Source organism: Podarcis filfolensis (genome assembly GCF_964270895.1).
Source record: "Podarcis filfolensis genome assembly, chromosome: 17".
In the NCBI taxonomy this organism is placed as follows: domain Eukaryota; kingdom Metazoa; phylum Chordata; class Lepidosauria; order Squamata; family Lacertidae; genus Podarcis; species Podarcis filfolensis.
The window spans coordinates 3,761,518-3,786,458 of NC_139621.1; the positions used below are offsets into that span (position 1 = coordinate 3,761,518).

The window sequence follows — 24,941 nt, forward strand, 5'->3', positions numbered from 1 at the left end:
TTCAGCCATTCCTCCAAATGGTCTGTTCCTTAACAGGTTGCTGTATTATAGAGCTGATGTAACAGGAGTGCCAAAAGCAAACAGAGAAGTCTCCACTTCATATCTCACCTGGGCCATGAACTTCCTGGATCAGCTGAGCCAAGCTGCTTTCCTTGTCTTAGCTTGTCCCTCATCTGTAACATGGAAGATGGCAACTCTGACCTTTCTTTCAGAGCTCTTGTAAAGACTTCTTGCATAACACATTGCAAAATGTGCTACACCAATGCAAAGTATAGTGTGACTGCCTCCTCCAAGCAGAAGTTGAAGGACAGAACACCTGGGTTCTATCCACCAGCACAATGTGGACAGACTTTCTTTTTAGCAACTGGCAGGTGCAGGGCCAAATCCACTCCCACCGTTTACCAGTGAAGAGGCAGAACTGTGGGTCTAGCTGGCAGTGACAGTGGCTGTGGACACAGGACTCATCAACAGCAGCCAGCAGGGCACGAGGAGGGGAACAGGGTTGACCCGCTCTCTGCTGTAACCTCAAAGTGACCGTCCAGCCCAGTAGAAGTAGTCCCTGACATGGGAAGCAGTAGCAGAAAGACGGGGGCTTCTAGCCTAACAATAATTCACCAGGAGCACAAACTGGGAAGTGAGAGAGACAGCGTTCAGTTCGAATGTGTGGAAGAGAACTGTTCTCATTATTTGGTAGAAACAAGTCGGAGAAATAATATGTGAAGCAGTGCCACCGATTCTCTGGCAGGGCAACATTCTAGGTAGGCATCTCTGCTTGTTATAGCCTGTGGATGGGGGAGAAGAGGACCGGCTTCACACAGAAAGGACGACCATTCCTGTACGGTGTTACAGTTTTCATTTATTGACACGTGTGGGGAGGGGAAGCATGACGGAAACAACCCCCCCCCAGTCCCCACAAGAACCACAAGAACAATCTCCAGCTCTGAGCAACACGGCAAAGCAAATGTTCAGTCTGACAGGAATACAAGGGCAGGTGGTGGGGGTGTGGAATAGAGGAGGAGGGCAACTGACCTTGCTGACCCCCCTGCTTTCCCCACCAATATCTTTTGGGGAACATTAGGGGATAGCCCATCCCCCCGCCATGTGGGGCACCCCTGAGCTGCACTCAAAGAAGCAACTTTATTTCGGACTGCAACTGTCCTATGGAGCCCAGTTCTTCCCTGGGGAGAGGGGCAAGTAGCGACGGATCTGTGAACATAAAGCAGAGCACCTGATGAATCCAGGAGGCCTTGGCTGCTCCTGGCTGGTCCCAGCTGACTCTCTCTTTCCCTAGAATCTACCAGCACTTTGTCTAACTGGCCCAACTGAAAAACAAAACACTAATCAGCAAGAAGTAAAGACAGACGTAGCATTCTCAGAGCAGGCTCTTGCCCCACAGGGCAGCACCAGCTAAGCAACTCATGCCAACAAGTCAAATGCTGGATGGGCCAGTGGCTTCCTACTGCAAGGCAATGTGTCAGCCCCACATCCTTGCCCCATGCCTTGTCCGTGAAGCAGACCTGTCTGCCTCTTACGGTTTTGTTACTTGCGGCAGCACTGCCCATGCGCTGAGGCTCAGATGTGTCCTTCCTTCATCTTAAAAAAAGGAAACACAACCTCAACGTTTGTTTGTTTTTAAATGGCTACAAAACTGCTTCAGAATGTGGAGGTGTAAGTTGGAGATATCCTGGGTACTTGCGAATTGGTGTTCATCACAGCTGACTTCTCCCTGGTTCAAGCTGAACCATGCTAAGAAAAAACCCTCCAGAATCCCCACCCCCATCCCAAAATGTGCACCCCGTGACAGAAAAGTATAAGTTAGTTTGGAGACAGTGAGGCTGCTACAAACCACCAGCACCCGTCTTTTAAATGTTACATCTGTCTTCACCTTCTGGAGCCCAACTCCCGAGGTCTCCCCAATGTCTATCAAATGGCACCTCCCTGTCTCAGGATTCCTGGCGGCTGCTTTTTTACGATTTACCATTCCACTATTCCCACACTGTGGGGTCCTTCTGCTCCACCGGATCTTCTCTGCTCGGCAGCTACCATGTTGTTACTCTCACGGGGAGGAGAAAGAGTCTCAAATCCATCTTGGAATCCCCCCAACGGGTTATAGGGAAGGGTGTCTTTTTCAGCCCCTCCACCAACACAGCATCCTCTCCCCCGCCCAAAGCCATCCAGGGCTCTCGCTGGGCTCTACAGCCAACATGGAAGAAGGTGTGGTGCGTAACGTAAGGGGGAGGCGGGCTTTGGTCCCAGGCAGCAGGGCAACTTCAAACCCTGCTAAAAGCAGGCTGGACAGTGGCTGACTTGACGTGACTCCTGGGCCCCTCAGGGCAGAGATGTCCCCAGAAGGGGGAGCAGGAAATGAAAGGGCACGCCCACCTCTTGGGTGAGGGTACTGGCGCAGCGTCATGGCTGTGAAGCCGCATGCAGGAGGGTAGCTCATGCAAAGGGCAGCGGCCCAGGCTCTCCAGGCACCTGCGGGTGGCAAGAAATGGGTTAAAGACAGGCCATTTCTGTGATAATAAGTCCCCGCCCTTCCAGGACTCCCAGGACAAAGCATCTTCTGGAGCCCTGGTCCAGGATAAGACCTTCTTGCACCCACTGAGACTTCCCCTCCTTCCCATTGCTATTTGCCCTGCAGCCTATTTCTGTATGCTGCCCATGCCTTAGTCCCAGCTACCAGGTTTCCTTGTGCACTGTGCTTGCAATAATGAAACATGGCAGCCAGGACTAGGCTGGGTTGCTAGCAGTCCCTAGGAGCAGTCACTCTCAGAGAGCAGCCTGGAGAGTGAACCAAATCGCTCTCTCGCTCTCTGTGCACAATTCAGCTTGGTTAGCCGTGCCCTAGTGGATCCCTCCTGCGCATCCCTGCCACGGCCATTCCCCCACCTCATTCCTCCCTCCCGAGCTCTAACCATGCCACAAAACCAATGAGCAGGAAGCAGAAAAACCTACCGATGGGGGCAATGTACCCCTTACAGTAGTTCTCAACCTTGGGTCCCCAGATGTTTCTGGCCTACAACTCCCATGATCCCTAGCTCACAGGACCAGTGGTCAGGGATGATGGGAGATGTAGGCCAAAAACATCTGGGGACCCAAGGTTGAGAAAGGCTGGAGTTTTTCACAGAATTGTAGAGTTGGGAGGGACCACGAGGGTCATCTAGTCCAACCCACTGCAATACGGGAATTGCAGCAAAGAAGCCCTGACAGATGGCCATCACCTTAAAAACCTCCGAGGAAGGAGAGTCCACCCCCTTCTGCATGATGCCCTTCGACTTGTCTCCCTCTGACACTCTGTTGCAAAACGCAGGCCAAGCGGGCAGAGAGCGGCAAAGGTAGTCTTGTGAGTATGGCTCTCAGGCTTAGTCCCTCCCCACAACTGCATAGCTTCTGATTACATTCCTGCTCCGGTGATTTTAAAATAACACTGACAAGCAGAAATAAAAGGAAAGGCCTCGCTTGCTTAGCTTCCACGCTAAGAGAAGCCGCCTTTGCTTAATTTCTGCATATCCAGCGAATGGTAAAGAGAACGGGCTAGTGAGCAGAAAGAAGTGAGAGATCTGCCCCCCTCCCAGCCCCCAGCAGCCCCCAGCTGGCAAAATGCTCTTCTATCACACGCACCTCTCTGGTCACCACTTCCCATGATGCGCTCCAGAAGTGGCCTCTCCAATTTCCTCGCCCTCCGCACCAGGTCCATGCTTGGTGATGTGGCGCAAGAAGGATGTGGCATTGAATGCTCGCTGTAAGAATGGAAGTGTGAAAAAGGTTGCCAGCTTAACAGAAAACTGCCCGGCCTGAAGCAGCAGCTTGGTCTGCAGAAATTAGCAGGGGAAACTCTTCTGCAGTGGTGGGAAACTTGGTAGTGGGGCCCGCTCTGTGGAAAGCCCTCCTGTCAGATGCCAAGGAGATAAACAACTAGACAACTTTTAGAAGACATCTGAAGGCAGCCCTGTATAGGGAAGTTTTTAATGTTTGAAGTTTTATTCTGTTATAACAAATTATTATTATTATTATTATTATTATTATTATTATTATTAATTATTATTATTATTATTGCAGGTCATGCTTTTAATGAGGCCCACAAGTTCATTCTGGCCATGTCACAAAAACCCCATCCTACACCTGTTATCAGGTGTGAAGCAGAGGTTTGCAGGGACCCTAGAACCACTTCCTTTAAATTAAGCACTTCAGAAAGAATGCAAACCCTTCTCCAACTTGGGTTAAAGTTAAACATTCCTCTTTACCTTCCATTGACTGCGAGCAAAGTTTTTCTGGATCTGCTCACACACAGAGCCATGAATATCTTTCTCCAAAGCCGTGTCCCCAGAGATCCTGAAATACATAACAGGCAGGGTAATTATCTTTTGTTAGATTATTTTGCCTTGGTGTCATCACTGGTCTGGGACTGGTCTAGCTCAACTGATACAAATCTCACTTTCTGGCCACTTCATATTCACATGTGTGAAAATCTTGGTGCCCTGGTGTCTATGGTTTAACGTGGTACTGTACACGTATAAACTGTGAAAGATGTGGAGCAGAGCAGAAAAGCAGGATTTATCATGAGGCTTTGGTGTGCAATCTTGCTACCTATTTCATTCCAGACAGAATAATTTTCAGAGACCACTTAAGGTACTGAATTAAAGTACTCAGTACTAGGCCTGCAGGTGGGCCTAAGCTCCAACAGAATACAGAAGGTTGTGGAATCAAAGCAATACACAGAACAGGGGCGCCATTTGGGGCCAGGGCCAAGGCCCCCCAAAAATTTCAAGGCCCCAGTAAGCAACAGGCGCTTACTGCAACAGGCGCCGGTGAGCCTCCTCTGCCACGTGACGTCATACATGCGCCCGGCCCCCAAAAGTTGGGCGGAACCCAGCGGAAATGTGATCTATTGTTTTCCCTCCTGTTACAATCAAATTGATCTAGTGGAGCCTCACCACTGTTTTGAAGAAAAGCAAAGCTTGGTAAGGAACATTCTGAGTGGACGAGAAAGTGCTTAACCTTCTTCCCACTGCTCTTCACTTCATATTCCCTTACCAGCTGGCCCCTCCCTAGCCCAAAATGCATTTTTAGTCCATTGGCAGAAAAGCCAGGAGAACGGAGAATTTAGGGAGAAGAAAGAGCAATCATGGAAGGGTTAGAGTGCCCCCCTCCTCATGGCTGCTCTCCACACCATCTTTCCCTTTCCCAAAGGGTGTGTGTGTGTGTGTGTGTGTGTGTGTGTGTGTGTTACACAAACACACACACACACTAAAGGGCCATTGCTGATAATATGGGAACACCAAAAATGGGGGCAGCTTGGATCATGAAACAAAACACTGTATTGTTCTAATGCAGTATTATGTATGTATCTTTGTCATACAGTAGTACCTCGGGTTAAGTACTTAATTCGTTCCGGAGGTCCATTCTTAATCTGAAACTGTTCTTAACCTGAAGCACCACTTTAGCTAATGGGGCCTCCTGCTGCCGTCGCACCGCCGGAGCACGATTTCTGTTCTCATCCTGAAGCAAAGTTCTTAACCTGAAACACTATTTCTGGGTTAGCGGAATCTGTAACCTGAAGCGTATGTAGCCTGAAGCGTATGTAACCCGAGGTACCACTGTATCTCCCAAACTCTTCTTCACCACACAACAGAAATGCCAGCAGTGGGCAAAATTATTTCCTTCCCCTTCCCACCAAGACCTTTGCAGACCCCCCCTCAGGTGGGACTTACCAGGGGTGCTGCAGGGCCTGTTCACAGGTGAATCGCTTCTCAGTGTCCCGTTCTAGAAGGTGTCGGATAAAATCTTTGGCTGTGTGGAAACAAAGGGGCAAGCCTCACGATTTAATCAAAAGGTGGTTGCCTGAAGTGTCTCCCTGGCAACCCAAGGGGCACATGCCCTTGGCATGGCTACACTCACTTTCTTGGTTGCTGAACCATCATTTTGTCGGTTAATGTGGTAGGCTGAGGAAAAGTGCAGGGAGCAATAGTGATGCTGTTCCCTTTTGTTGTTGGCAATGGACAACAATTGCCAGTTATCTGAAAAGCCTACTGTTAAGATGGATCCCTAGTTCTCAGTGACATAGTACCTCTGCATCTACACTTTTACCACCTCAGACAGTTATTGTAATACTCTTCCATACAAACCTCTCACTCCACACAGAAATCCACCACTTAAGGAAGAAAGATTCCACCCACGTCTTTTTCTCCAACAAGTTATTTTACTGTAATTGGGTGGGGGGTTTTCAGTGTTTCCTTTGTTTACAATATTTCTGTTTTTATTTGTTCTAACCATATAATAAACTTCAATTTAGGCTTCTGGCCAACATTACCTCTGCTTTTGAAAACTTCATCAATTTCTTAAGCATTTTGATTATAAATTGTTTTTGTTTACTATTTGGGGCATACAGTGAGGCAAATGTATACTGTTTCCTATCCAATGTCTCTTTAATCAACAAAATTCTTCCATTTGGGGTCTCCTAATAAGTTTCTAACAAAATAAACTCATTGAAGTAAAAATTATCACACTCCCTAAACTGGATGCAGAGGAAGGCTGGCCAAAGTAAGATGGTTTTCACGGTCTATGATCTTGCCTGAAGTGGAAAGCCTTCCTCTAAAAGAGTTATCCACTGAGACATTTCCTTTATGTAGATCACCATTCTATGGACACCTCCAGCTGCCCTTTTTATTGTGCATTCATGATCACCTGTGCTCATAAGGCTACGGGCAGGTAGGGTCATAGTTAATCCCGCTTTCAAAACCACGTGCGGCTGCAAATGTTTGGGGTGCTCAGACTACTTCACTCACAGTCAGTACATTCCCTGTGACTTTCTGCTGAGAGCAATTATTTCAAGCTCAGCTTAAAGTATTTTCATACTGCCCCACTCCCTTCTCACGCTTTTATTCTTCCTTCATAACCATTTCTTTCCTGCCTTCGTTTTTCCATGTTTCTCAACAGTTCCGTGTGGCATCTTGCAGCTGTCCACTGGTGCTGCCTAGTTGTCACACCACGGCCAGATCTGCCAGCCGCCACTGCCTTGCAATGAACCCAAAATATTGGGAGGCCGAAATATTGGGAGATTTTGGAACAAGAAGGAGACAAATTGAAATTGCAGAGTTTTGAGAAACTAAAAGATAAAGTGCGAGACTGGCTTCATTATTATCAAATAAGGGAGGCTTACAATCTGGACAAAAAAATTGGCTTCCAGGTGGAAAAATCAAAATTGGAAACAGAACTGTTAGATCCCAAAACTAAGATACTATCAAGAATGTATAACTTGCTGTTGAAATGGAATACTCAGGATGAAACGGTAAAATCTGCTATGATTAAATGGGCACAAGATGTTGGACATAACATTATGTTTGCTGACTGGGAACAGTTGTGGACCACAGGTATGAAATTCATGGCATGTAATGCCCTAAGAGAGAATATTATGAAAATGATATACAGGTGGTACATGACACCAGTCAAGCTAGCAAAAATCTATCATTTGCCCGACAATAAATGTTGGAAATGTAAAGATAATGAAGGTACATTCTTTCACCTTTGGTGGACGTGCCCAAGGATTAAGGCTTTCTGGGAGATGATTTATAATGAAATGAAAAAGGTATTTAAATATACCTTCTTGAAGAAACCAGAGGCCTTTCTCCTGGGCATGGTCGGCCAGTTGGTGTTAAAGAAGGATAGAACTTTCTTTATGTATGCTACAACAGCAGCAAGAATACTCATTGCAAAGTATTGGAAGACACAAGACCTACCCACCCTGGAAGAATGGCAGATGAAGGTGATAGACTATATGGAATTGGCGGAAATGACTAACAGAATCCGAGACCAGGGAGAAGATTGGAAGAAATTTAAAGACTATCTACAGAAACATTGCAAAATTAATGAATGTCAAAATGATGTCGGAATGAAATTAAGTGGTTTTAGCAACAATGTTAAAAAGGAGTATGTAAAAATGGATTGTTAACAGGTGAAAATATAAAGCCATAATATATTAAGATAAAGAATTAAGATAAAAACAAAGAGGGAAAGGATTTGCTGAATTAACCATTTGAACTGGAATACAAAAAAGGGAGGTGTGAGGAGGTCAGGGAAATAAGTAAATGAAAGGCAAGATATGGAAAGATGGATTTATTTTTAATTGTTTTTATTTTTTCTGTATTTTGTATTTTTTGTTTCTTTTTTATTTCTTTTTTACTTTTGTAATTCTTTTTGAAACTTTAATAAATATCATTTTTAAAAAAAAATCCACGGCGAGGCTTTGCTTTTTGCTTGGCATGGAAACCCCTTCACCAATGCAATGCTATCTTCCTCCTCCTCGTTTTCTTACTGCCCTCTTTGAAGCCTCCTGGGGGTTCCAAGTTTAATAGCACCAAGATTTATGCTGCTGCTTTTTGACTAGCTGCTATGTTGTCATAATATATAAATAGTCTGGACTGAAACACCCACAGGACTCTTGCAGCTTTGAAGTAACAGCTCAGATACATCTCCGTGGTGTCTCCAACGAGAGAGCCTACAAGATGGCCCTCTGTCTGTCTTGTATCTAATTTCCCATAAAGACTGAAGTTAAAACATGAGGGACTGATTTATTTTGGTAAACCTCACAACAATATAAGATGAGTTATTAACATCTGGTTTCGGGCAATACCTTCCTGGACAGAGCAGGTTGGCTCTGCTGTGTTTCCCTGTAAATTATGCTAATTATTTCTCAGTTTTCATAAATGAGTGTTTGTCCACTTTTTGGAGTATGTGTTTTCTCTCTTTTTTTGGCCCTCCCTATGCCCCCCACCCGGCCCTCCTCCCGCTTCCACTCACCTGACTCAGAGATATCATCCCAGTATGGAGAATCAAACTCATACTCAGCTTTCAGGATCTGGTTGAAAAGCTCAGAGTCGTTCTCATCATAGAAAGGGGGATAACCGCAGAGCCTGCAGGGAGCAGCAAAGGGCACTGAATCAAAGGCCTGCACAGAGGCCGCTACCCGTGGTAACATGCAAGAGGTTGTCCAGGGGAGAAGGGAGAGAAAGATACGCACAAGATGTAGGAGATGACGCCAAGCGCCCAGGAGTCCACAGCTTTTCCGTACGGTTTCTGCTCCAGGATTTCAGGGGCTGTAGAGGACACAATGGGCAAGAGTGAGGGCAGGGCATGGTGCTTTGATGTGTGCCCCTTCTTCAGTTCCACCTCTTTTAGCAGGGGGGCACAACCTGGAGCCCTCCAGACGTTTCTGGACTACAACTGTCTTCAGCCCCAGCCAGCATAGCCAGTGATCAGGGATGATGGGAGGTGTAGTCCAACAACATCTGGAGGGCTGCAGGTTGTGCATCCCTGCCTGACAGTGTAGCAGCACACACAGGGCCCACCCTCCCACAAAATGTTTCTTGAAAGGTGCTGTTGTTCTTGCAGCCCCCGCTTCCTCTAACTTTCTAACTTAGTAGAACCCTCCTATTTGTGACTATGCTCCCTCTTTTGTACAAATAACGTTACCCCGAGTGCATACGGAATTATTTTCTCTGAGCAAATGCAACCTGACCGCCACAGAGTTAGAATTAAGGGGCAGAGTTCCTTCTGTGACAGACAGCAGGGCTCTCCCTGCCACCCCACCCAGATCTGAGCCCAGGAACCTCTCCCAAAATTCAGAGCAGCCTTTCACCCTGTCGGCAATATCCAAGAACATTGCCTGCCTGCTGCCAAGCGTCATACTAGGCCTCTGTTGTCGACTGTACCTGTTCACAATGCACCCCTGTGTGCTCATGTAGCACTGCGACCCTGCACAATTAAGGGCGAGCGGCCTTAGCTAGGTCACCCCCAACCCACCCACTTCTGAATCACTCCAGTTGGGAGAATCTGAGGGATTACAAAACAGGGTTGTGTGTATGCTGACATTCTGTAGGGGCACAGCAACGCCTCCAAATTTGCCACCTGGAAACCTCAGCTTTTGTCTGGTAATTAATTAAAAGGCAGCAGCATGAATACTTATGAAAAACATGCATGGAAGTGTAAACCTAATGACTGGCAAAGATTCAAAAGCCATGGGTGTAAGATTGCCAGGGGCAGTGGCGTAGCACTGTTTGCCAGCGCCTAGGGCGGGTGTGTGCGCACGCATGGCAGGCAAGTGTGGGACTGGGGTGCGGAGGGTGAAGGGCATCCTCAATGCACCTTGGCCCCCACTGCCTCTGGGTAGGCACTCATGTGCCAGGCAGGGACGGGGCACAGGGGGCATGACAGGGATCTCTGCGAAGGAGGAGCCTTGTTCATGTCCCCACCCGATTGTGTGGCTGGGGCAACAGCACCCCTGGCACCCCACACACTATGCCACTGGCCAGGGGTCATGGGTACAGCCTCCGTGCCCTCTAATTGTTGCTTATCCTCAGTGATAGTAGCAGCAGAAAAAAGGTTACATAATTTTATGTAGAATTCAGGTTATCATGGCATTTTTTCTTTCTTTTTAGCATAGAGAATTCTTCACCTCAAGATTATGTCTATACACATGGGCAGTATTTTTGGAAGCTGTGCCAATGGAACAGTGTTTTGCCTATGTATACTTTGTTACCTCAATCCCTCCACAAACCCCACAACATCCATACTTCAGGCATCCATCTGTATATTATCTGCCCTAGAAAGAGCAGCCAACCAGACCATTTTTGCAGCTTGCCATAATTACATGAAGAATAGCTAAAAGCAGATGTATTTCCCCTTTTAGTTGCAGAGGCACCCTCCATCTTACTGCTCCCACTCAGCTTACAATGCCCACCTCCCCCTGTGCCACACTCACCCACGTAGCCAGGGGTACCACAAGCTGTGGACATGATCCCATCAGCCTCAATCTTGGACAGCCCAAAGTCTGTAATCATAATCTTGGCATCTTCAAACGGAGTAGCATAGAGAAGGTTTTCAGGCTGTTTGGGGGTGTAGCACAGAATTGGGTTACCTGCATATTAGTTCCGTTTCTCCTTTCCCTTAAGCAACCCAACTGATGGACTGGCAGACACACCTTCCTTTCAAAGGAGCCCAAGGCGACAAACAAAATAGTAAAACATGGCTGACTGTCCATCCCACTGGCCTACTTTGCCCTGAGCCCTTTCCCCCAAAACCATGGCCAGCGGCTGGCTGCACACCAGGTATAACATCTGATGCCAGGTGAGGGGCAACTGGAGACATGGCTCCCAGTGCACAGCTGGGAGCCTTAAAGTGCACTTCCAATTGTACATTGGCTAGAGAGGCTTCTTGTGACCACCAGTCAGCTGGTGAGAGCAAACCAACTGGGATCAGTTTCACTACGAAGTTCCCTAGCCAGCCCAAACCCGGCAAAAAACCATAGCTTGAAGTCAGTGCCCATCATCGGCTGACAGGCACTTCCTTCAAGCTCACTGGGTTGCGCTGCACTATTGAATCCCCCATGAACTCTGTAGCCAGCCAGTCCCTGAAGGGGCTCTTTGCCAGCTCCTCCTGAAGGAGCGTCTCCACCCCCATCGTTCTGCCCAGACGTTGAGGTCCACAGCCGAGGGCCTTCTGGCAGTTCCCTCACTGCGAGAAGCAAAGCTACAGGGAACCAGACAGAGAGCCTTCTCGGTAGTGGTGCCCGCCCTGTGGAACACCCTCCCACCAGATGTCAAAGAGATAAACAACTCCCTGACATTTAGAAGACTTCTGAAGGCAGCCCTGTTTAGGGAAGTTTTTAATGTGTGATATTTTAATGTATTTTTAATCTTTGTTGAAAGCCACCCAGAGTGGCTGGGGAAACCCAGCCAGATGGGCGGGGTACAAATAATTTATTATTATTATTATTATTATTATTATTATTATTATTATTATTATTATTATCATCATCATCATCATCATCATCTGCAAGCTTTTCAAGCAGAGATTGGATGGCCATCTGTCAGGGATGCTTTATTGAGATTCCTGCATTGCAGGGGGTTGGGCTAAATGATCCTTAGGATCCCTTCCAACTCTACAATTCTATCTATAAATATTAGATTCCTCAAGCAAAAACTTGAGGCAGTTGTACCAAGAGTTCAGCCGATGGGCTTCATGGGTGAGGAGGGATTTGAATCTCCCCAATTTAAGTCTGGTTTTTGCCACTAGCATGTGAACCAAGGACTGTCCCCACGCAACTTCTTTCTCCATCAGCTTGAGAAATAACAGAGGCCCCACGCACCACCTGCTAACCCACTCTAACCCACTCAATGCACAACTTGCACAGGCCTATCAAGCCAAGTGCAGTCCATCCAAGTTCTCCAACAAATCTCCCATTTTTGCAGTTCACCCGCAGATGCAGAAAATGGTGGGGAGGAATGTGACCTGGCCGGCGGGCATATGTGGCTCATGTGCTGCATTCGGCTTGGTGGCTCACAAGTTCTGAAGGCCCCCCAGGAATGAAAAGGAATGCCTATGGAAGTGTGAGCAGCGACTGTAGCCTTTCCTCCCTCCCTGCTTTATTCATTTATTAGTAGCACTTGAATTCCACCCAATAGCCAAGCTCTCTGGGCTGGTTGCAAACAATAACACTTTAAAACACAGCAAAAGGAGAGAAAACAAATCGGCAGCAGAAAATAAAACAACACAGAAAATACACAACATCACTAGCTATACACAACAGGTTTAAAACTAAGTGGATTTTAAAAATTCAGTTTCAAAGCCTGAGAAGATTAAAATGTCTTCGTCTGGCACCCAAGAGACCACATGCTCACCTACCCCACCCCTGACATAGCACCCCCACTCCTGCCCCAGACCATCCCAGGGCCCTCTGTGCTCTCACCTTGAGATCCCGATGAACAATGCCCAGATCGTGCAGGTAGTTCACTGCCTCCAGCACCTGCCGGATGAGCTGGCTGGCATCCTTTTCGGTGTAGTAGCCCCGCTCAATGATGCGGTCAAAGAGCTCTCCTCCTGTCACGCTGCAAACCAGAGACAGGTGGCTTACCTCCAGGCCCATCTACATTTAAAGCAGGAGGCCCCTGTTCCCCTCACAAAGCTGCAATTCCCTGAGTTTCTTGGGAAGAGGGATTGATTGTTAAGCCATATTGAGAATTATAGCTCTGTGTGGGAGATGGGAGGCCTCCTGACAACACTTGGCACCCTTAACAAACTACCATTCCCAGGATTCTTTGGGGGAAGCCATGACTGCTCAAAGTAGCATGATATGGCTTTAAATGTGCAGATGGTGCCCAAATATTAAACTGCAGGTCCGGTTAACTCCCTTACATGAAATGCATGGATTGGGAGGGAGATAGATCTTGTCTTTTTAAAAAAAATTTATTTAATCATTTTTTTAATACAAACAACAACCGCAAAAAACACAAACAACAAAAACCATAATAACACTACTAACACAATTTGACAATTCAACTTTGGATACTGATATACCTATGACTACACCTTGAATTTTATATAAGGCAACAGAATGTATTGGGCCAGCCCTGATCCAGGTGTTCTATCATCTAACTCCCCCTACAAAAATTACCTTCTGCAATAGTTTCTTTTGCAGATTTTGCCTGCCCTTCCCGAATAACAAGAGTCAAGACTGGTATATTCTAAGATGCTTAAGCCAGGGATGCCCAAACTTTTTTCAAAGAGGGCCAGATTTGATGAAGTGAACATGTTAGAGGGCCGACCAATGTTGTTGAGCTTTTTTTAGGATTTTACCCCAAAGTTTTTAAAGCTATTTTTTGGATTACTGCCACAGGGGCCAGATTAGGCCCCCAAAACGACGGACTTTGGACATGCCTGGCTTAAGCCATCCTAATGGGCCGAGATCCTCCAACACAGCACTTCCTCTCTCCCGTCGTCAGGTCTCTCTTCAAAGGCCGGCTTCTGCATTAAGCCCTGGCCGTAGCCCCTTAACTCTTATCTGCAGCAGTACTAAATACCTGTAGCTGCATGTGCTCCATCAGCCCTTGAACTTGTCACACCTGCCACTCCCAGCCAATTCAGAAAGGACTAGCCATCTCCAAGACACTCTGGGGACACCCCCGACCCAGACCCAAATGAATAGCACAAGGGACTTCTACTCACAGCTGCATGGTCAGGTACAGGTGAGTGGGGCTCTCATAAATGTCCTCCAGAGCCACAATGTTCTCATGCTGAATCCTGCAGTGCCAGTGAGATTAAACAGAAACTAAGAGATGGAGGAGTGGGCATGAGTCAGAAAATCCTGGGATTCTCCCCTGGCTGTGAGACAGGCTTGTGTCTAGAACATAATACAGTCAAAGGTTTACATGCAAGGCTTGAGAGTGCCGTGGTGAGTCCAGCTGGACTTGGACTGGGGAGACGCAAATTCAAATTAGGGTGGCTCAAAGAGGAAAGGGCTCCCCCTGAATCTTTAACATGGGTGTAGAAGAGGGAATTTCAACAGACTGAGCTTGCATGACAAGCTAGACCCTAATTCAAATCCCCACTCAGCCACAAAGTGAGCGAGGTGACCTTGGCCAATCACTACCTCTCAGCCTAACTCACCTGGGATGGAGGGGGGAAAGAACCTGAACTCCTTGGAGGAAACTTAAGAAATAAATCCAATTTATAAACAATATTGCAAGATGTTGAACCTGTGGTCAGTTGCTCAAAAACCAAGAGACCCAGTGCATAAGAAATGCTCGGGGGGGGGGGTTAAAAGTCTAACTGAAAGCCACATATCCTAGCTCCCCAATCCCAGATCTGTAGGGACTAGACTTTAGTCACTCAGGGAAAGGTTCTCTGTACATGCTTTGAGGCACATAATAAAACTAACAATATCACCATTGTTTGAACAAAGTTGAACCCCAGTAATGAAAGCAGATTCTGAGGATGCATTTTATATTCCAGAAGGAACATGAATATATCTAGGTATCTATCTCTACACATACACACACAGTTACTTACTTTTTGAGAACAGCGATTTCATTCTCCACTGCTGCTTCCTTGCCCCGCAGAGCTTTCTTGGGAATGCATTTGAGAGCTACAAGGCGTTGGGATCCATGCTCCTGTGCCAAGACCACCTCTGAAAAGGCCCCTCTGTCAGAAAAGGGCAGCAGGAGGATCAGAGGGAGGCAGAATAAACCCACCTGTCTGCACACACACACACACACACACACACACACACACATACACACACACACCTCCCTCAATGCCACAGAGCTGTTTTCCCATGTGGCACGCTTTACCCTAAAAAGGTGTTCCTCATAAAAACATAAAATCCAGAGTCTAAATGTACCTAACTGCACCACTGGCTATAATATTTTCAGTAAAGATGCAGGCAGCCATTATGGTCTGGCCAGGGATGGTGGGATAATCAAAACAGCTGCAGTAGCCCTTGACAACACAATCCTATATGCATGTTTACCCAGAAGTGAGTTTCACTGAGTTGGCTCAGCGAGACTTATTCCCAGGAAAGTGGTTACAGGATTCCAGCCTAAAAGATGCAAAATAGCGAATCAGCTTTTAAATGTCACAGATTCTCTCTCTCTCACTTTCTCACAGGAAGCCCTTAGCATTCGTTTGTTCCCAGTCCAAAAAAACCCCTTGGCTTGCATCGTACTGGTGCTGGGAACAACAGCAAAAACAGTTAAGAATTTCACTACTAAGTTAAATCAGATGTGGGTTCCTTTTAATAGGGCAAATGACCCAAGTGTTACCAAAATGCACAAGGGGAATAACTTTTTGAGAGTTACTGCAAGTGCTCACAGCGGGATCCTGCTTCTTCATCACATGGGGAACAGATTTGCATAGCTCTGTTTACTGCTTGACATTTCATGATCTGATGGTCCTTCGATAAATGTGTGAGCTGCCTCCAGCGAAAGGGTTTCTAAACCGACATCTAGCAACATGCCAGTTCCCTCGCAATCACTGGATGCTACAGAGAAAACAGCTGACGAGTATGCATGTGTGGACCCAGGCCTGCGGCTTCCCCTGCTCAGGCAGAATAAGTGTTTTTTTGTGGAGTGGTGGGCAGGGGGTGAGTTGAGTCATGTTCCAGATTACATGCCTCTCCTGAAATGGCACCTATTTCTACCCCATTCTACTCCACACTCTAACTGCACTGAAAACCCCAAAAGTGGGGAGGGAGAGAGATTTGTACACTCAGTTAGGGAAGAGTTAACTTTGTGGCTGTTCTCACTCCCCCACTTCTGATTCCCTGGAATCTTGGTCTATTATTGTCCCATACACGTCAGACTTGTGTGAGAGCCCCCCCCCCCCGTTCAGCCAATAGGATGACAGCATGCAAATGAAGTGCATCAGGCTGCGCCATTCCTGGGGTGTCTCTGCAGAAAGAGACACCCTGCAGTGGGGAACAGGTGCCCAACTGCTGGAGCAGCAGAGGAGATGGGGCAGGACCAAGGGGCTAAGAGAAGGGCAGGTTGAGAGTGGCAGATTGAGGGAGGCATCATGTTGGGCTTGGAACTAGGAAGGTAAGGTGTGAGCTGCCAGCATAGCACACAGCCACCCCTATCACCTTCCCTGCCCAGTGGTCCCATCAGGACAGGATTTTGGGGCAGCCATACAGGGCTCTGCTCAGCAGAATGACAGGAGGGTGCCCAAACACAGCAGAGCTGCCTTTAAAAATTCCAAAATAAGTGGTCAGCCTTACCCATCCTAATAGCTCCACCCTTAAGACCATGAGGTCTGAAATCTAAAATTACTTAAGGGCACCACTACCCATGGGAAAGGCTAATTCTGCTTATGTTGACAACGTTTAAAATGAGTACTGATTTGTCAACTGAAGTTAAGGAGAAGGGCTTTGAGGAATGGCAGAGCAAAACCAAAGTTTATCCCCATGAGAGAAGCCCTGTAGGTTCAGATCAGTTGGCCAGGGACTGGGCTGGGAGCAGAGGGAGAAAATGATGTTAAGGTGGGTGGGAGGAAGAGAGGATGTTGCTTTGCCATCTGGGGCTGATGGGATTTGTGGTCCAAAAGTTCTGGAGGGCACCAGGTTAAGGAAGTCTGCTGGGGCAGCAGAGAAGGGGCAGCTCAGAACACGGGAAGCAAAAGGAGGCTTTAAAATCAAGGAATGACAAGTGCCAGGAAGCTCAGTTCCCAGCTGGGTGTGGTTGGCAGGACCCACATGGCACAGAGTGCCCCGCACAGGTCTTCCATTAGCCGTTGTCGGTTCACTCACGTGCCCAGCTTCTCTTTGATGTCGTAGACGCTGGTGATGTCCTCAACCTTTTTCTTCCAGCCTTTCCCGAGCGGCATTGCGGACGGCTTCAGACGGGCAGCGCAGGAATAGCTAGGCCCAGAGATGTCGGAAGGAACACACACCCAAAACAGATCACTGAAATGGGGTCAGCTCATTCCCACGGCTTCTTCGGCTGGAAACTTCAGAGATCATTCCTCTGTCATGAGATATAAAACATTTGTCGAATGTAGGGCCCAGTGCAGAGCCAGGTCAAGACACTTTGATGCCTGTGGCAGAAATTCCAAACAGCTCCCCTGCTCCGCATACAGATGTATTAATTTGGCTATGATCCACTCAGAAGTTCTCTGTTCGAGCTTTTCTGAAATGAACAAGATGGGAGGTCTCCCAGGCGACATTGGGCGCTTGGGATCCCTGGAAGAGAACCAGCTGCCTCCCACTCTGGCATCCTGAATGGTGCCCAAAATCCGCTGCTGGCCCTACCATTAGACAAAGCAAAGCAGCCATCTCAAGCAGCTGGTTTGGGGTATCATGAAAGGGCAGCAAATTGTTATTTTGTTCTAATTAATTTAATTGATTCACGTATTTCTACTGTCGTGTATTTCTGCTGTGAGATTTTCTCCCTCAGGTGCAAAAATAGTTTGCCTTGGGTCCAGGGGCGGAGGAAGGGGTGTGGGGCGGTATGCCCTGGGTGTTATCCCAGGGGTGTGTGTGACAAAATCCCCCCTGGGCGGATCACCCCACCCCCAGGTGCATAGCATATGCACCACTCCGGGTGCCCGAGTGGCTAGCTCTGCCGCTGCTTGGGTCCTATATGCATCTTGGCTTATGGGTGGGTGCCATTTGCTGCTTTGCCTCATTCAGCAAACGTTTTGGTCCAACCTGATTAGCAGCAGTTTTTGGGTCCCATCATGCCCTGACCTGGTGCCAGGCATGGAATCCACGGGGGAATCATAGAACTGTAGAGTTGGAAGGGATCCCGAGGGTCATCTAGTCTAACCCCCTTGAGGGGCCCTCTAGGTTGATACATAGGGAAGAATTTCTGGAAATGTCAGAAGAGGAGTCACACACACCCTACTCCTCAAGAGTGCAAGCAGTTTTGGGTCTAAGCGGAAGAGCAACAGCACAGTATGCATCTATGGGGCAAGTAAGGGGTCTGCGTAAGTAATCCCTTATATTCCTTCACTCCTGACAGTTGGGGTTAGGGCTGGTTTAGGAGGCCAGAGCATATAGATAGGGGGCTCATGTGTCCTACTTTACAGAAGACCATCCCCTATTTGAAAAGCTTTCAGAGAACATGCCTCTGTATTTGAAGGTGTCCTCCACTTGAACAGCTTTCTGGTCCGAGTGATTTAAAGATAAAGAGCCCTTAGAAGAGAGAGTAGGGAGAGGGCCTTGAAGTTGTCCATCTGCAGCACCTGGAAAGCAGACGGAGCAGGCCCACAAGTCTTCCCCACTATGGTGAAATTTATTATATTTTCATTTCTATTGTCATCATTATTTCCAAATTTGCACGTACATATATAAATTAGTGGTCTAAACCACAGAACCTAGGGCTTGCTGATCAGAAGGTTGGCAGCTCGAATCTCTGTGACGGGGTGAGTTCCCGTTGCTCAGTCCCTGCTGCTGCCAACCTAGCAGTTCGAAAGCATGTCAAAGTGCAAGTAGATAAATAGGTACCGCTCCAGCAGGAAGGTAAACAGAGTTTCCGTGTGCTGCTCTGGTTTGCCAGAAGCAGCTTAGTTATGCTGGCCACATGACCCAGAAGCTCCCTTGGCCAGTAAAGCGAGATGAGCACCACAACCCCAGAGTTGTTCGCAACTGGACCTAATGGTCAGGGGTCCCTTTACCTTTTATATAAATTAGGATATGCACATTTTTATGCAAAGTTCTTTCTTTCTTTCTTTTGTAATGAGTAGCTGTCCAAGACAAAAAGAATGCTGATTGTGTTTGGGATTCATCTCCTGACTATTTAGGAGGCCGTTCAACCGCTGTTATGGTCACATAAGCAAAAGTGGGGGGGGCAGAGACTAGCCATTTCATCCTGAAGAGTTTATAGTCTCTTCTCCCCCATCACTGTGTAGCAACAGGCCACATAAAGCCAGGGTTGTCTACTTCTTTATTTGCCCTTGCACTTGTGCTATTAGTTCCTGCAGACATCAACAAGTAATATGCTGTGAAAAGCGTTGCTTGCTCATTTCTGCAGATCTCGTGACTGCTAAATTGCAGAGGAGCACGGCCAGGCTGCTGGGCGGTGTTTCTTCCAGGGGCCAGCTGGAAACCCTAGGCTAAAGACCTGAACAAAGAAAAACCAAGTATTTTGTAAATATAGGACCATTGCTTCCCCCTCCTCTAATAAATATGAAGGGTTATGCAGAAGCTGAAAATGAGAAATTAATGCCATACGTTATAGCAGCGACTAGTTGCAGTATGTGGCAGCAACAGCAAAAGATAATTGACAATAAAATAATAGGTATGCAAAAAGATGAAGACAGATTATGTACAGGAAATGGCAGACAAAAATTATGTACAGTAAGTATTTGGAAAGATAGTTTCCTTTTATTAATTTCCAGAAGGAGAGAAGTTCAGTTTGGGTCAAATATTGGTGGGTGCTTAAAACCCAGCTCCCCATTGAAATGAATGGCAGCTGTGCCGCAGCCAGCTAAAAGGTTTGCCAACTAAAAATAAATAAATTCAGGTGTGTGGTTTGCCTGTAGTTTCAAGAGGTAATTTTTGCTTAAATGATAAGAGATAAAGAAAATGTTACTACATGAGCAAAGTTCCATCTCCACACTTGTAGACCACTGCTCACTTTTAGGACTCTGCATATTGTACACGTGTGTGTGCGTGCATGTGATGCTATGCTGGAGTGCACGCCTGCCTTAACTGTGAAACAGTTGCTGATAGAGAGTGTCAACTTTGTTACAGAATCTGGCCACTTTTATGGGGACAGATTGGCAAAATATACTTCCAGCACCCAGACCCCTGCCTAAGGAACAGAAGAGCTATCAAGAAGATAGAATTTGGTCAAGGTGTTTAACAGTAATGTATAAAATATACATCCAGGATATCTCTTTTCCCTTTGCCTTTATTACTTTTTTATTTTTAAAAAGTGTCATCTCTGCTAGGCCTCAGGATGCTTTCTAACTGGTGTAGTCTGCCCCAATGCCTGGGAACAGAAGGGATATGGGACACAGAGGTGGTTAAAAACATTGAAAAATCCCAAGAAGAATATGTGGGTTGCCCCTTTCCTCTGCCAAAGACAATCACTACACATTTTGGATTGTGCAGAAAAGCAGGCACATGGTCAGGGCCAACCCAACACACCTGGGGTGTTCGAAGAAGGCAACTGAAAAGACAGCCCCCCCCCCACTCCCCTTAATTTGCAATCCAGCGGGAAGTTTGCCTGTGCAAGTTGCACTGAGATGAAGAGGCCCATGGATCTGAGCTGTCTGTCTCTCACTCCACCAACCTCAATTCCTCCAAACATCCAACTGCCTATGGTGGCTGCTTGGTGGTAGGACAGGCTTGGGGTGGGAGTGTAACTGTGCCTACACTTCCTTCCTGACTGAACCAACAAACATCCAAACTGGAGTTGCAGATGGCAGAGAGTAGCATCAACTTCCCCAGCAGTCCATATGAACCTGCTCAAGCCTTAAGATAAGTCTCAGAGGCCCCACTTCCCAGCCTACAGACAGGGCCTTTTCCGTGGTGGCCCCATATCTCTGAAACTATCTCTCAGAGGAAGTATTTGTTAACTTTTTTTTAATTAAACGTTTTATTTAGGCACACTTACAAACAAACAAACAAACAAAACAATAAGATACACACATTTAACCACAAAATAAACCAAAGAAGTAAGAAGAAAAAGTAAGACAAAAGGAACATAAAATACCACACCCGTGTGACTTTTAAATATCCTTTAAAAATGATCTGTTTCCATCCTGAGTTTTACAAAAGGTGTTTTGCTGGCCTTTTAGTTTTATAACTGGATTATTGTTGTTGTTGTTGTTGTTGTTGTTGTTATTAAACTAATATTATTTTAGTTATGCTTATAAGCCACTTTGAGAGAGTGTTGCCCTGAGTGGTGGCAGAAAAATTTACTGAAGAAATAAAAAACGTAGGAGTGTGGAGGCTGACATTACAATTGGGGCTTTAAAAAAGCCAACCCCAGACCTGGCATTGTCTTGACCAAAAAACAGAACCAATTAGATGGGCTAAGGCAACGAAGGGTAAGCTTGATTCTCAAGGCCAGCACAGATGTTTTCTTTATTAATAGGCAGAGATTGTTCGGGGCTTTAAATAGCAGTTCTGAAAGTGGGGATAAAAATCAGACTGGGGCTGTCACACCACAAGGGTGCCCAGATGTGTTTTATTGGGGGGGGGGCCAAATTGTAGCTGCAGATACAGCAATTTCAATAAGGAAATCTGATGGGATTTGGGCAGTGCCTGTACCAATCACAGATCTGGTGCTATTTCATCTACTTTGGTCCTCCATGGTTGGAGTCACTAAAAGGCAAGGAACACTCAACACCCCAAGTATGCCACTGATAGAAGTGAGGGGAAGTGTCACACTTGGGGGGACGACGACAAAGCTAGCTTTCCACCCCTAACCATGGGTATCCTGGCTCTCTCACAGAACCTAATGCTGGCCAGGGAGGGGTGGAGGTGGCCTGCAAGGTGGCCTGTGGCACAAAGACCTCAGGCCACTGCTCCCCCTGCAAGAGGTCTTTGTGGCACAGAAGTCCCTCACCCCTCCACAACCCCTCACCTATCACCAGCCACAATGAACAGAGTGTACTTAACTATTATTTTAAAAATCTGCTGCTGCTGCCATCAAATCTGCATGGGTGCCTTTCACTAAAACAAGGTGACTACACAGTGAGTGGGAATATGTGAAACCTTTTCCCTTTTCAGACTGTGTGTGTGTGTGTGTGTGTGTGTGTGTGCGCGCGCACACACACACACACACACACACACATATATATATATATATAGTAGGGGGCAGAATTAGGAAGGATGTGGATTTTGTGCCTCAGGTGCCATGTGCATAAACACCAATTATGCTGAAATGTGTGTACAGAAGAGAATGTTTAAATCAGGGACTGCGTTGCCAACCAGGGTGTTTAAAGAGGCGGGTGTGTGCGCGCACATATGTGTGTGTTAGCAAACTGTTCTTATTTAACTGTCACATTTGTATCTTCCTTCAAGGATCTTAGGGCAGCATAGCTGGGATCGTGACCCCCTTTTATCTGCACAACAAGCCTGTGAGGATTAACTTTCACAAAATGCTGGAAATAAATTGCCCAAGGCATTGAGATTAACAGCAGGTCTTTCCACTCCATCTGATACTCTGTCCATAATTATACCACATTCTCCCCTTGTTTACCTGAGTATTGTGGTCGTTATAAAACACTCAGTTACATCTTGGTTATATAGCTGTCTGGGACTGAATGTGGATCTACATGTGAGGACCAATGTGTCTGATTGTAATGGGGGATGACTGTGTATTCAACTGCTCTTGTTTTTTTAATGAATGATGGAGGTATATGCTGGGGGAGTGTAATGTTTGGCATGCAATGAATGTTGCCAACATACTGGGAAATTTGAGTGGAAAGCATAATGTTTGCATAAATCGTGCATCATATTACGATCACAGCGAGCTAGAAACGCATGTGTGAAGTCCCAAATGATGTCTGTGGAACTGGGGGCTGCAGTGCTTTTTTTCAAAAAAAAATATGTTTAGGAGGTACTCTCATTTCCCTCTTCATATTGAAATACTGCCCCTCAATGAGGCCAAACTTAGATTCCCAAGATGTTTAGGGGTATGCGTACCCCTGCAGCCCCCCCCCCAGGAAAAAGCACTGGGGGGCTGTATGTGAAGACTGCAACGCAAGGGAGATGCAGATGCATTATCAAACACTGCATGAATATGATTGCATGTATGTATGCCAGTACATGAGATTTTGAAAATCTGCATGTACGTACATTGGAGGTACACTTGAATCTGTGGTGTAAATAACATGTGTTTGCATACAACTGAAATGTGGATGTGCATGTGTACCGTCTCATTTTGTGACAGTCAGACCTGAGGCTGCATAGATGGATATGAAGTGATATAAATAGGCATGAATGGATAAGGATGGAGGCATGGGAGGGGAGTGTGTGCAAAGGGTGGATCTGGATGTGGTGCATAGATGTGAATGGAGGGACGAGAGTTGGTGCACAATATTGATGAAGACTGAAAATGATGAAGCATTAGATGAAGAGGAAAGGCATTTTTACGGAGGCAGCACATTAGGATGCCATGGGAAGGGGAGCATGTGGGGCTGAAAGAATCCAGAAAATGGCTGGACAAACTGATGGATGGATAAAAAGGGTTCAGAGGAGGGGTGGGGAGACAGAAAAGAACCTGTTGGTGGACTAATACAAGCTTGGACGACTAGCCAGCTCGGCGCAGCAAGCAGAGAAACAGCAGAGCAGGAGCTCTACTACAGAAGCACAACAGGCAAGTCTCGCATGTGTTCGGCAACAACAAAAACAGCTCAGTGAAACCTTACATATTCACAGACACACAAACAATTCAGCAAATGGTGGATCCTCCTGTTTGGGGACACAGCAAAGAAGAACGATTTGGGGAGCTTCACCCGACCAAAACAGACCCGGCAAATTCGATATCCCTCGACTGCCTGCAGCAAATTTAAGATGCCCATCATTTGCCCGTCGAGAGCCAGACTTCTAGGTTAGATCCGATGCCTACATAGGTGCATCAAACTTTCTTGGCTGGCGCTCTCCTTGTGCCTACCTAGGCAGATCCCTGTCCCTCGCGCACCCGCCCCGCCGCCCGGGGCTTCTTGGGCGCCCACCGCCCCCTCCCCACCCGCAGGACCCCGGACCGGGCTCCCGCCTCGTGGGACCCGGCCAGGGCGCAAGCGAGGCAACCCGCAGGGCTGTGCGCGCTCCCCCGCCTGCCCCCGCGAGCCCTGCGCGGCTTCCCGGCGCCCTGCCCTACCTCTCCGCCTTTCACTCCCGCGCCCGATCCTCCGCTGCCAGAACCACCAGCAGCGCGCGCGCTTCTCCCGCCGCAATCCGCCGTCGTTTGCATTCCTTCGGCGTCCGCGTCCTGCGCGCTTCCCAGACTGGCGCTGCGTGCGCCTCGCGGGGGCGGCGGGAGTGGGATGCGCGCGCGCGCACAAGCAGCCCCCCCCAGCCCACTCCCGCGCGCGCAAACCCACTCCCTCCCCAGCCCCGCTTCGCCCTGCCCTGCCCCCCCCCCCCGAGATGGCTGCCCTCCATCCTACCTGCTGGCAGCCGGGCGGGAGCGCCGTGCGGAGTCAGCCCATGCCCGAGCCCGGCAGCCCCTTCCCGGCCCACGGAGCCAGCCAGCCACGCAGCCCGGCCCGCCTCCCGCCTCCACGCCTGGCGCGCCGGCTCCCTCCACCCTCCTCCTCGCCCGTCTCCCTTAAAGCAGCGCTCGGGCCCGGCCTTGTAAGGCAATAACTGGCCGGCGCCCTGGTCTCTCCGGAGAGGCTGGAAATCGCCGGAGGGGGACACGAGTGGTCACTCCAGAGCCGCTGCTGTCTGAGAAGGAGGGACCATTAGAGGACATGCGATCGGTCCAGGGTGTCGGGCACGATCTCCGAAGCAGAGCCTCCACGTGCGGCGGCAGTGTATCTCTTGGCAGAGGGAGCTGAAGTTGGAAGATCGCGTCTGACATGAAGGGACTGAGTCCGCCTGTGCTGCAGCGCTACCCTCCCACCCCCCACCCCCCAACTGCAATTCAGAGATATCATAGAACAATTCTAATTAACCTTGCGGGATGGTTGTCAAAAGGACCAGATCATAC

At 47.7% G+C, this 24,941-nt stretch overlaps 1 protein-coding gene across 2 annotated transcripts; it reads right to left on the minus strand.

Annotated features, from left to right (window-relative positions):
* Positions 1 to 836: 836 nt before the first annotated feature.
* Positions 837 to 24,869, minus strand: PNCK (pregnancy up-regulated nonubiquitous CaM kinase). Of its 2 annotated transcripts, none has more exons than XM_083592411.1 (12): positions 24,397 to 24,869; positions 17,078 to 17,294; positions 14,845 to 14,976; positions 14,002 to 14,076; positions 12,746 to 12,884; positions 10,760 to 10,883; positions 9,020 to 9,095; positions 8,800 to 8,912; positions 5,715 to 5,793; positions 4,248 to 4,335; positions 3,625 to 3,743; positions 837 to 2,478 (listed from the first exon to the last, which is right to left on the minus strand). In XM_083592411.1, the coding sequence occupies exons 2-11, from the start codon at positions 17,152 to 17,154 to the stop codon at positions 3,633 to 3,635; spliced, it is 1,014 nt and encodes a 337-aa protein (XP_083448537.1). In that variant the 5' UTR covers positions 17,155 to 17,294; positions 24,397 to 24,869; the 3' UTR covers positions 837 to 2,478; positions 3,625 to 3,632. The 2 variants fall into 2 exon arrangements, with proteins under 2 accessions (XP_083448537.1, XP_083448536.1); XM_083592410.1 differs by lacking the exon at positions 24,397 to 24,869 and adding an exon at positions 24,108 to 24,264.
* Between the last annotated feature and the right edge of the window lie 72 nt (positions 24,870 to 24,941).

What these genes read in the sequence shown, in the direction of transcription:
- PNCK (XM_083592411.1), bottom strand. Translation starts at nt 17,154, where the DNA reads ATGCCGCTCGGGAAAGGCTGGAAGAAAAAGGTTGAGGACATCACCAGC. An exon ending in GAAATCGCTGTTCTCAAAAA is followed by an intron (nt 14,077 to 14,844) that starts GTAAGTAACTGT and finishes CTGGCACTGCAG; the next exon opens with GATTCAGCATGAGAACATTG. An exon ending in TGGTACCCCTGGCTACGTGG is followed by an intron (nt 9,096 to 10,759) that starts GTGAGTGTGGCA and finishes TGTCCTCTACAG; the next exon opens with CCCCTGAAATCCTGGAGCAG.